Source organism: Macaca fascicularis, chromosome 1 (genome assembly GCF_037993035.2).
Source record: "Macaca fascicularis isolate 582-1 chromosome 1, T2T-MFA8v1.1".
In the NCBI taxonomy this organism is placed as follows: domain Eukaryota; kingdom Metazoa; phylum Chordata; class Mammalia; order Primates; family Cercopithecidae; genus Macaca; species Macaca fascicularis.
In genome coordinates this window covers 198,935,219-198,948,409 of record NC_088375.1, presented here as the reverse complement: position 1 = coordinate 198,948,409, position 13,191 = coordinate 198,935,219, and the positions used below count along the sequence as shown (strand labels likewise).

General features: G+C 38.2%; 1 protein-coding gene across 14 annotated transcripts in view; it reads left to right on the top strand.

Annotated features, from left to right (window-relative positions):
- LOC102144351 (argonaute RISC catalytic component 3) overlaps positions 1–13,191 on the top strand; it is a 141,780-nt gene that overhangs the window by 62,944 nt on the left and 65,645 nt on the right. For 12 of the 14 annotated variants that reach the window (XR_012422695.1, XR_012422693.1, XR_012422696.1 and 9 more), the window contains one exon: positions 8,988–9,122. Coding sequence is in view for 11 of the 14 variants with exons in the window: in XM_045374678.2 (XP_045230613.1) it covers positions 8,988–9,122 (135 nt within the window). In the remaining 3 variants the exon portion in view is untranslated. Of the gene's footprint in view, positions 1–5,195; positions 5,244–8,987; positions 9,123–13,191 lie in introns of all 14 variants that reach the window. The other 2 variants (XM_015438471.4, XM_065525188.2) reach the window with 1 other exon arrangement.

Sequence of the window (13,191 nt, the reverse complement as noted above, 5' to 3'; positions counted from 1 at the left end):
GTGCTGGGATTACATGTGTAAGTCACCACACTCAGAATTTTTTTTTTTTTTTTTTTTTTGAGACGGAGTCTCGTTCTGTCGCCCAGGCTGGAGTGCAGTGGCCGGATCTCAGCTCACTGCAAGCTCCGCCTCCCAGGTTCACACCATTCTCCTGCCTCAGCCTCCCGAGTAGCTGGGACTACAGGTGCCCGCCACCTCGCCCAGCTAGTTTTTTGTATTTTTTAGTAGAGACGGGGTTTCACCATGTTAGCCAGGATGGTCTCGATCTCTTGACCTCGTGATCCGCCCATCTCGGCCTCCCAAAGTGCTAGGACTACAGGCTTGAGCCACCGCGCCCGGCCTAGAGCCCACCGCGCCCGGCCCAGATTGTTTTCTAAATTTTTTTTTTTTTTTTGAGACAGGCTGTGTCACCTAGGCTGGAATGCAATAGTGTGATCACAGCTCACTGCAGCCTCAACCTCCTGGGCTGTGCTGCTCAGGCTGGTCTCGAACTCCTGTGCTCAAGCAATTCTCCCATCTGGGCCTCCCAAAACGCTGGAATTACAGGCATAAGCCAACATGCCCGGCCCCAGTTCATTTTCTGAGGCTGATATACCTGGTACTAACACCTGACAAAGATCCTCTCAACAGGAAAATTATTTGACTCATTTTAAACATTCTCGTGATAAAAATTTATAACAAACTAGTAATAAAAGGAAATTTCTTCAGCTAATTAAAAACACGTAGAAAAACATACAGGCATCATCATACTTCTGTGGTGAAGAGATTGAACACTTTTGCCCTAAATTCAAGAAGAAGGCAAGGATGCTTGCTCTCATTATTTCTATTTAGTAATCATACTGGAGGTCCCAGGCAGTGGCAAAGCAAGAAAAGGAAATAAAAGGCATAATTTGTAAAGGAAGAAATAAAACTATCTCTGTTATTACGTAGAAGACATAATACTCTTAATAAAAAAATTCTAAAGAATCTACCAAAACAAGCCCCATTAAAATTATTAGAATTAATACATCAATTTAGTGAGGCCACAGGATGCTAACTGCATATACAAAAATGAATACTAGCACTATTACAAATAATACCAGCATTCAACAATTGAAAAACAATTTAAGTGCCATTCATAACATAAAACATAATTTTTAGGAATAAATGTAAAGATGTGCATGGCCCTTACGCTGAAAGCTACAAAGCATTACTGAGAAAGACAAGGAAGGTAAAGAGGTGTTCTTGGACCAGAAGTCTCAAATTGTTAAGAATTTTATTCTCCCCAAATTGATCTATAAACTCAATACAATAGAAATCCCATCAGGTTTACTTTGGGAGGCTGAGGTGGGTGGATTGCCTGAGCTCAGGAGTTTGCAACCAGCCTAGGCAACATGGTGAAACCCCATCTCTACTAAAATACAAAAAAAATTAGCCAGGCATGATGGTGTGCGCCTGTAGTCCCAGCTACTCGGGAGGCTGAAGCAGGAGAATTGCTTGAACCTGGGAGGCAGAGGTTGCAGTGAGCCAAGATACCACTGCACTCCAGCCTGGGCGACAGAGCAAGACTCTGTCTCAAAAAAATAATTACATATATATATATATAGTTTATATAGTTTATATATATATATATATATATATATACACACACACACATAAAATTGTCAAGCTGATTCTAAGATTTATATGCTGGTACGAAGAACCTAGCATTTCTATTTTGAAGAGCCAAAAACTCTTTTAAAGAAGAACAAAGTTGGTGGATTTATACTACCTGGTTTCAAGACGTGCTGTAAAACTACTGAAATCAAAAACAGTGATACTGGGGTAAAGACTGTCAGGTTACAGAACAGCTACCAGAATAGACCCATTAATGTGGCTGGTTGATTTTTGACAAAGGGCCCAACATAATAGAATGCCAAAAAGGTTAGTCTTCTCAATAAATGATGTAACAACTGGATATTTGTATAAAAAAATTAACGTTAACACCACACAGAAAATTTAATTCAGAGTTTATCCCAGGATAAGACATTAAAACTGGGAAATTTCCAAGAGAAAATGGGGAAAATATTCATGATCTTGGACGAGGCAAAGATTTTTTTCTTCTTTCAAGACAGGATCTCCTTATCACCTGGACTGAAGTGCAGTGGGTGATCTTGGCTCATTGCAACCTCTGCCTCCCTAGTTCAAGCGGCTCTCCCACCTCAGCCTCCTGAGTAGCTGGGACCACAGGTGCATGCCACCACGCCTGGGTAATTTTTGAATTTTTAGTAGAGATGAGGTTTTACCATGTTGGCCAGGCTGGTCTCGAACTCCCTGATCTCAAGTGATGCACCCACCTAGGCCTCTCAAAGTGCTGGGATTACAGGCATAAGCCACTGCACCCGGCCAGGATTTCTTAATAAATCGAAAACCATTGCAATTAAAAGCTTCTCCTTTTGAGAACACCATTAAGAAAATGACAAGGCAGCCAGGGGCACTGGCTCACACCTATAATCCCAACACTTTGGGAGGCCTAGGCAAGAGAATTGCTTGAGGCCAGGAGTTTGAGACCAGCCTGGCCAACATAGCAAAAAAAAATTTTTTTTTGATTAGCTGAGCGTGTTGGTGCATGCCTCTAGTCCCAGCTTCTTAAGAGGATGAGAAGATTACTTGAGCCCAGGAGTTAGAGGTTGTGGTAATAATTATCACCAGTGCACTCCCTCCAGGGCAACAGAGCAAGACTTTGACTCTTTGAAAAAAAAAAAAAAAAACAAGCTACAACTGAGAGAACACATTTGCAAAACATAACAGAACAATACTTATATCCAGAATATATGAAAAATGTACATAACTCAGTAAGAAATAGAAAAAAAGTAGCAATAAAAATCACATACTTAACAAAAGAATATGTGTGGTTGGGTGCGGTAGCTCACGCCTGTGATCCCAGCACTTTCGGAGGCTGAGGCGGGCAGATCACCTGACGTCAGGAGACCAGCCCAGCCCAACCAACATGGTGAAACCCTATCTCTACTAAAAGTACAAAAATTAGCCGGGCATGGTGGCAGTCACCTGTAGTCCCAGCTACTCAGGAGGCCGAGGTAGGAGAATTGCTTGAACCCAGGCAGCAGAGGTTGCAGTGAGCCAAGATTGCACCATTGCACTCCAGCCTGGGCGACGAGCAAAACTCCGTCTCAAAAAAAAAAAAAAAATTTTTAAAGAGTATATGTGAATGGTCATTAAGCCCTTGAGAAGATGCAGAACATCGTTGGCCATTCAGGAAATTCAGAAAGAACCACAGGGAGATACCACCCATAAGTACTAGATTGACTAAATTTAAAAGACTGAAAATAAATGTTGACAAAGATTTGGAGCAACTAGAAATGGGAGGAGTGTAAAATGGTACAACTACTTTGAAAAATAGTTCGGCGGCCGGACGCAGTGTCTCACGCCTGTAGTCTCAGCACTTTGGGAGGCCTAAACAGGCAGATCAGTTTAGGTCAGGAGTTCAAGACCAGCCTGGCCAACATGGTGCACTCCGTCTCTACTAAAAATACAAAAAAATTAGCTGGCGTGGTGGCGCATGCCTATAATCCCAACTACTCGGGAGGCTGAGGCAGGAGAATAGCTTGAAACCAGGGAGACAGAGGTTGCAGTTAGCCGAGATTACGCCACTACACTCCAGCAGCCTGGGCAACAGAGCAAGACTCCGTCCAAAAATAAATAAAAGAATTGTTATGGCTATTCTTGTTTCATTGTGCTTTCTTGTTAATTATAGTATCTTAAGTTCCAGAGGGAGAGAGGATTACATTCTGTTGATATTTTGACTGAAAGTGCTTTGAATTTGAAGATTAATTCGGGGATAATTTACATGAATAGAGTGTATTACTCCATTTATTTCATCTTCTGTAGTATCTTTCAGTAATAGAGATACTTATTGTTTCCATAGGTCTTACATACCTTTTGTTTAGATTTCCTCTCAAATGCCTTATGTTTTTTGTTGTGATCATAAGTGATATATTTTTAAATTACGTTTTAAGTAGGGTGCTAGTGTATAATAATATAATTTATTTTTATATGTAGACCTTAAATCTAGCAACATTGCTGAATTATTAATTCTGTAATTTGTCCCTAGATTTTATTGGGTTTTCTATGCACACAATTAATGTTGTGAAGGGTAATAGTTTTGTTTCTCTCTTTCCATCCTTTTCACTTTTTATTCTCCTAATTTGCTTTGCTATGCTAGCTGGAACTTCCTATAAAATGAAGTTGAATTTACCATAGAGTTTTTTTTTTTTCTTTTTTATGTATCTGCCAGGTTGTAATACCATAGAGTTTTGGTAAATAACTTTTACCAGATTAGGGAAGTTCCCTTCTCGTCCTGGTACAATAAGAGTATTTACTTTAGTGCTGAATTTTATCAAATGCTTGCTTTTTGGGGACTGCCATCTATGGAAATGATTATATGCTTATTTCCTGTAACATGTTAATGTAGTATATTTTATTGATAGATGTTTTAAATGTTAAATGTAAACATTTTTCAGTAATAATTAGCTAATTTGTGAAAGGGAAAGAATAAAATACATATATATGTAGGTTTATTAAATATTAATAATTCATCCGAGGGACAGAAAAGCAAATATTTGATCATTAAAATTTATTCCTAATTCAAAACTATATTTGCTGATTTCAACCCATTCTTTATGAGTTTTTTATTACTAAATTTAATTTTTACCTCAAATGCCCACCTTCCTGTAGAGAAGATGGTCAATAGTAAAATGATTCAGAGTGTAGTGGAATAAACAGGGAAGATAGTAGAAGAGGGTTAAACAGGAGAAATAATTCTAGCATGTTTGTTTAGTAGTTACAAGTAATTACAGCTTTATGGTATCTGAAATATTAGTTGTGAATGCTGGTGTTATAGCAATCCAATGAATGAATTTTACCTGTAGGATTAAAAGAAAGGCAAATTAAGCATATTATTCACTATATATTTATTTTTCTTTATTTACTTTTTAAAAATTAACCCAGATCAATATGTGCCAATAACTTAAACATTATAAACATATAACTTATATTTGGTATGTGTCCTGTCAGCCTTCCTTTTTGTGCACTATAATATTCTAACATTTTTCAGTAGAAGAATATAATGTATATATATTTAAAACTTATGGATTTGAATAAGATACCCAGAATACTGTTACAATCTTAACAGTCTCTCTCTTTTTTTTTTTAATTAGTTAGAAACGGGAAATGTTTCTAAAGTTTATTTGGATGGAAGTTTAGCAGTGAGTATTGATTTCTCTTATCTTTTTCACAGAAGTACTCATGGGCCGGGTGTGGTGGCTCACGCCTGTAATCCCAGCACTTTGGGAGGCCGAGGCGGGTGGATCATTTGAGGCCAGGAGTTTGAGACAAGCCTGGCCAACATGGTGAAACCCCGTCTCCACTAAAAATACAAAAATTAACTGGGTGTGGTGGCATGCACCTGTAATTCCAGCTTTTGGGAGGCTGAGGCACAAGAATTGCCTGAACCTGGGAGGCAGAGGTTGCAGTAAGCCAAGATCACGCCACCACACTCCAGCCTGGATGACAGAGGGAGACTCTGTCTCAAAAATATATGAATAAATAAATAAAAATGAAAAATAAGTACTCATGGATGTATACCAAAAAAATAAATACACACACATACGTACACAAACACACACACATACACAGGAACATTCATTGGAATATTGTTTGTAATAGTAAAAAATAACCCATAACTCTCCCTTAGGGGACATGAAGTACATCCATACAATGGGATATCTTGCAGCTATGAGACAGAATGATATAGTTTCATATTAGTACATATAAGGCACAGTATAGTGTTTCTAATGTTTTACCATTTGTGTTATTTTTTCTTAAGAGGGGAAGGGAGTACCTATTTACTTAATTATCATGCACCCATACTGTAATATAGTGTGCAGCAATTAAAAGAGTGTACTAACATGAAAAGATCTCTAAGATGTATTGTTAATTTTTAAAATAATGATAAAATGAGTCAGAATGTTTATCATCTGATTTCATCTAAAAAGTTATTCCTACATTTTTATCTTTGTAAATTAGTATTAATTTTTATTTTTTAATCACCTTTCTGACAAATCTAAGTGCATATTAAAAGGAGAGGTTGTGTACATACTTAAGTACTAACAATGGTTACTTATTAGAGCTATTTGGAGGTGGGAGGTTCAGACTGGAGAGGGTCTTTACTTTGTGTATCTCTGTATTGTTTGAGTTTTTATGATGAAACTTTATTCATGTATTGTGTAATAAAGAAGTAAAAAACAGTATGCACTCAGTACCAAAAAGTGAAGTTATAAAGATAAAAGTGTTTTTTCATAGTAAAAAATGTATTTAAAAAAAAATTTTTTTTGAGATGAAACGTCTTGCTCTGTCACCCAGGCTGGAGTGCAGTGGCACAATCTCGGCTCACTGCAACCGTTGCCTCATGGGTTCAAGTGATTTTCTGGCCTTAGCCTCCTGAGTAGCTGGGATTACAGGCGTCTGCCACCACATCCAGCTAATTTTTGTATTTTTTAGTAGAGATGGGGTTTCACCATGTTGGCCAGGCCGATCTTGAACTCCTAATTTCAAGTGATCCGTGCACCTTGGACTCCCAAAGTGCTGGGATTACAGGCGTGAGCCACTGTACCCAGACAAGATAACTTTTTTTTTTTTTTTGAGACAGAGCCTCACTCTGTCACCCAGACTAGAGTACAGTAGCATGATCTCCGCTCACTGCAACCTTGGCCTCCCAGGTTCAAGCCATTCTCAAGCCTCGGTCTCCTGAGTAGCTGGGATTACAGGCGCACGCCACCACACCTGGCTAATTTTTTTGTAATTTCAGTAGAGATGGGGTTTCACCATGTTGCTTAGGCTGGTTTTGAACTCCTGAGCTCAGGCAGTCCGTCTCTTTCGGCCTCCCAAAGTGCTGGGATTATAGGTGTGAGCCACCACGCCCGGCCAAAAATATTTTAAAGAAAATAAAATACCCACAGTAGCCTCACCACCCACATTTATCCAGAGATAACTACTGTTAAAGCTTTGAAAATATCTTCCCAGAGGTAAGGGACATTTTATGGAGGACATTTAATGCTAAACCAAGGAAAGCAAGAGAAGGATCCCCACATAACAAGTTTACACTCCTGACCTCATGATCCGCCCGCCTCGGCCTCCCAAAATTCTGGGATTACAGGCGTGAGCCACCAACCTGGCCAACATGGTAAAACCTCGTCTCTACTAAAAATGCAAAAATTAGCTGGACATGGTGGTGGGTGCCTGTAATCCCAGCTACTCTACTCGGGAGGCTGAGGCAGGAGAACTGCTTGAACCTGGGAGGGGGAGATTGCAGTGAGCCAAGATCGCGCCATTGCACTCCAGCCTGGGCCACAGAGTGAGACTCTGTCTCAAAAAAAAAAAAAAAAAAAAAAGTTTACATGTAGCTGAACAGTGGGCATTTTGTTTGTTTGTTTGTTTTTTGTTTTTTTGAGTAGAAAAATGACATGTAACTCACTGTCTTACGGTTTTACTTTTTGTTGTATCCCCAGTGCCTATATAACACATAATAGCCATTAATAAGTATGTGTCTAAGAAATGAGTGATGATGGCCAGGTGCAGTGGCTCACGCCTGTAATCCCAGCCCTTTGGGAGGCTGAGGTGGGTGGATCACGAGGTCAGGAGATCGAGACCATCCTGGCTAACATGGTGAAACCCGTCTGTACTAAAAAATACAAAAAAATTAGCCAGACGTGGTGGCGGGCGCCTGTAGTCCCAGCTACTTGGGAGACTGAGGCAGGAGAATGGCGTGAACCCGGGAGGCAGAGCTTGCAATGAGCCGAGATCGTGCCACTGCACTCCAACCTGGGTGATAGCGAGACTCTGTCTCAAAAAAAAAAAAGAAAAGAAAAAGAAAAATGAGTGATGGTGATCTGCTAACCATTGGTGAAACTCTTCTAGTTCCAAAACCTATGGTTAAGAAATCATACTGGTTGACTGTTAAAAAACCACCCATTGCTCAATAATATTGGACAGATAACCCTTAATATTACTATCTGTAAGCTGAGCACAGTGGCTCATGCCTGTAATTCCAGCACTTTGGGAGGCCGAGGGGGACGGATCACCTGAGGTCAGGAGTTCGAGACCAGCCTGACCAACATGGAGAAACCCCATCTCTACCAGAAGTGCTAAATTGGCTGGGCGTGGTGGCGCATGCCTGTAGTCCCAGCCACTTGAGAGGCTGAGGCAGGAGAATCGCTTGAACCCAGGAGGCGGAGGTTGCAGTGAGCTGAGATTTGTGCCATTGCACTCTAGCCTGGACAACAAGAGCGAAAGTCTGTCTCAAAAAAAAAAAATTATATATATATAAAATATTTTATGTATATATATGTGTGTGTGTGTATATATATGTATATGTATATCATTATCTGTAGCTTAGATTAGCACCAACGACTAATACCACTGTTTTTTCAAATCATTACAAGACAGGGAAAACTCTCATTAGAATAGACAGTCTAGGGTGGCATAGAAAGCCTTGTTTAAGAAATAATACTGGCCAAGTGTAGTGGCTAACACCTGTAATCCTACCACTTTGGGAGGCTGAGGTGGGAGGATCACTTGAGCTCAGGAGATGGAAACCAGCCTGAGCAATTTAGTGAGACCTTGCTTCTATTTAAAAAGAAATAATACATAACCATCTCACCAGCCTTCTTTGTCTCTTACAAGCCTTGTCTCACCCAGAACACTTCTCTATAGAGAATGGAATGAATCAGTTACTTATGATGAAAGAGATAGGTAATAAAAACTGTAGTATCTGGCCATTCTGTATTTGTGCCTCAGAGGTCAAATTAAAACTGCTTAATTTTGGAAATTTGTGTGTACATAAATGTGCATAAGGGATCATTTTAAATAGATAGTTATCATGGAGCCTAAGATGAAATTTCTGAATTTTTTAGGGAAACATTAATTTGTATTATTTGTGTTTTTCTTCTTAGTTTCTGCCACTGCCTTCTACAAAGCACAACCTGTAATTCAGTTCATGTGTGAAGTTCTTGATATTCATAATATTGATGAGCAACCAAGACCTCTGACTGATTCTCATCGGGTAAAATTCACCAAAGAGATAAAAGGTGAATTAATTAGCATTTAGCACAACTTAACTATAAAATGCATGGATATAACAACCTTTTATTAAAATGTTTTTTTGTATAATTAAAATCTATTTATGTAACATAACCAGTAAAACTATACATCAATTATAAAATAAAATATTACATTAAATTCATTACTATAACATCTTAGGTGGTATTTGAAAGAAATGCCAAGTAATGGAGTTAGTATCACTGCCAGCTAATTTTTTGTTAATACTTTCCCTGACTAGCTGAAGGGATAAGAATGTCTCGTGGGAAAATGCTTTAGTAATACTGTTAAAAGTAGGAAGCTGACTCCAAAAATATTTGTTATTTTAGAACTAGAATCATTCTTTGAACATATTCTAATATAATTACTTCCTTATTTTTCTGAAATGATACTTATTTCAGTCCTTTGAAAATGTATTAATGTGGGGCTAGCCTGTTTCATGTGTTATTCTAGAATTATAGTTATTTAATATAAGTTATAGAGTTGGCTGTTGATCTTATCTGTTATGCTTAGTAGCTAAAATTTGTACAGTGCTGTCGCATCATATGTACATTTAATTCAGATAAATTCATCTCTACATGGCTGCCCAAAAATAAAAACAAAAAATAATTTTAATAGTGTACTGAAATCTATATTTTATATGTATTTAGTCTGATACTCTCTAATCAGAATGAGTAGGATAAATTGTATTTATATTGTTAGATCTTAAATAGCCAGAAATAATAATGTTGTTTTTATTTTAAGATTTTACCTGTTTATTGCAGATAATTTTCAGCTTGTGGTTTGAATGAAGCATTTAAGTTTGTTCATTGAACATCTTTCAGTTCCCCCAGATCAATTAGAGTAGTTTAATACATTCTGCTTGCGCCAGTAATCATTCATTCTTTGCCATTCAGTAACCAAGAGAGAGATAGTCATTGTAATAAAACATTAAAAGGAAGATCCACCCTGCTTCAAAAATAAACATCCATTTATCTCAAGTTATTTAAATGCCAAAATAAGAAACTGTTTATGTAACTGTTTTGCAACCATACCATTGTCCTTTCATAATTTGTATTAACTGCACAGCTGGCATTGTCAGGAGGTTAGTACATTACCTACCATTAATATGTGATCATCTAAATGCCATGGTTTCCAGTGGAGTTGCTGCTTAGTTACCACCTCTGATATCATGAAGTCACTTACATTATTTTGCGGTAACTATGCAATCAACTCATATCACCACTCTATCACAGAAAATACAAGATGTACAGAACAAGGATTCAACTGCTGCCCGAAGAGCATGGACTCGATCTTAACTTCAACTGCTCAGGGGCCCAAAGAAATGACTGAAAAAATGACTAGAAAGCATAATAAAGTTGATGTTATAGTGAAGGTAAAGCCAAGTTTATAGGTTAAATATTTATTAAAGCCAAAAGTGTTTTTTTGGTTGGATGGAGGGTTTGGGGAGGGACCTGGGCAGAGAATTATCTAGTCCACTTTTTAAAAATTTCAGCTTTTTGCTAGCCCCTAGATTTTTGGTCTAATTCTTAGGTACCTATGATCCTAGTTTGGGGATGGAAAAATCTGGGTTGGATCCAGTTGACAAACTGATTATTTTTTCTTCGTTCCAAGTAAAATAGTGCTTTTTTAAAAAAAATTTTAAAAAGGCTCTTTAAAGTATATCATCTATTCCTACTACAGTAACCCAAGAGAATAAGAGTTTTATGTTCTGTCCTGTATCTATGGGTTTTTTAGCTGGTATGAAGAATTTGATGCTAGCTGTTAAATATTGACGCAAAGTATACAATAAAGAATTGATTTTCTTAGTATATTCATCTTATTCCAGTTGAACTTGTACCAAAATATTTAATAATAACTTTGAAGTGGTTTCTTTATCCAGTAACTCATGATAGTTAAACAGCAGAAATATTGGGGAAAATGTATGGTAAAAGTACCATATATATATATTAGTGCCAACTTATTTTTAGTAAAAGTTTACTTTATAGGCTCGGAGAACCTTATTAATATTTTTTTTAATTTGAAGAGTTGAAAATAAATTGCTAAGTGGTGCAAATAACAGAAATTTGTTTTAGACTTTTCTATTGTGTTCTTCCCTGAACATAGTATTTTTACATCTTGTTTACTTCATATTATTAGTATTTCCTTCTTTTTTTTTTTTTTTTTTTTGAGACGGAGTCTCGCTCTGTGGCCCAGGCTGGAGTGCAGTGGCCAGATCTCAGCTCACTGCAAGCTCCTCCTCCTGGGTTTACGCCATTCTCCTGCCTCAGCCTCCCGAGTAGCTGGGACTACAGGCACCCGCCACCTCACCCAGCTAGTTTTTTGTATTTTTTAGTAAAGACGGGGTTTCACCGTGTTAGCCAGGATGGTCTCGATCTCCTGACCTCGTGATCCGCCCGTCTCGGCCTCCCAAAGTGCTGGGATTACAGGCTTGAGCCACCGCGCCCGGCCAGTATTTCCTTCTTTTAAGATCCTCCTTTGACAGTATTTTATTTTCTAGTCTCCTTTATAATATAAAGACATAGTAATTCTCTAGTTGATCTGACATTTTTGTCTTATAAAGGTAGTTTTAATGAAAAACTACTACTCACTGATTCAAGGAGGAGCACTTCTGAAGAAAAACAAACCCATACCAATCTGGTACAGGAATGGATACCATGTCCATTTAACGTCTTAATTTGTTCTGATCTATCAGAAGAAAATACCATTTATATGATTGATCTTTGTGTTTGGTACTAATTTTCTTACCTAATTGCAGGTAGCAGTTAGGTAAGAAAATACATTTTACCACAGCAGGCATTCTCAACCTCAGCAGCATTGACATTTTGGGCTGGATAATTCTTTGTTGGGATTGGGGGTAGGGCTGTTCTGTGCATTACAGGATATTTCATACTATCCCTGGCCTCTACTCAATAGAAAGTAGTAACATCCCCAGTCATGCCAATCAAAAATATCTCCAGACATTGCCAAATGTCCCCCGGGGGACAGACTGGCCTCTGGCTAAGAACCACTGCAGTATAGGAATCACAAATATAAAAGAGAAATATGACAAAGAGTAATAACCATAAATATTATCAGGGAACTAAAAGTTGTTCTCCATCTACGCCATTTTGTACTTTATCCTTTGGAGTCTAGGCCAAACTTTAGAAAGGAGATGCTTATCTGTGACCTCTGTGTACCTGTTAACTCTTCTCTAGGCCAAGACTGCCCTGACTACATGTAGACACTTAAATTTAAATTAATTAAAATTAAGGCCAGGTGTGGTGGCTCACGTCTGTAATCTCAACACTTTGGGAGGCCGAGGTGGGTGGATCAGCTGAGGTCAGGAGTTTGAGACCAGCCTGACCAACATGGTGAAACCCCATCTCTGCTAAAAATACAAAAATTAACTGGGCGTAATGGCGGGTGCCTGTAATCCCAGCTAATCGGGCGGCTGAGGCAGGAGAATCGCTTGAACCCTGGAGACAGAGGTTGCAGTGAGCCAAGATCGCGTCATTGCACTCTGACCTGGGCAACAAGAGCAAAAAACTCAAAAAAAAAAAAAAAATCTATATATAAAAAAATAAAATTAGATTTTCAGTTTCTTAGGTATACCAGCTACATTTCCTATGCTTAGTAACATGTTATTAGTGATTACCATATTAGCATAGATGTAGAACATTCCATCATCTCAAGAAAATTCTCTTTGACAGCACTGCTTCAGAAAATTCATCTCGAAGAACTTCAGTCAATGGCTTAAAGCCCATTTCTTCACATGCTAGAGCAGGCCTGGGATCCTTGAACTCCTAGAGTCCACAGATGGACTGCAGGGATCCAATAACTCCTAAAATCACGTGCTAAATAATGTATATATGCATTTTGCTGAGAGTTTATTGCTTACGTCACATTCTCAAAGGGGTCTTGACTCCGTAAGAGGATAGGGATCGCCTACTTTAGGAATTATTTTGGTTGCATTTGATTTTTAATAGTATTGGAAAAGAGCTGTGTCACTATATTATACTTCTATAAAATTGTCGCTTCTGTTAAAAATGCCTGGTATTTTTTTCTCCTGCTTTATAA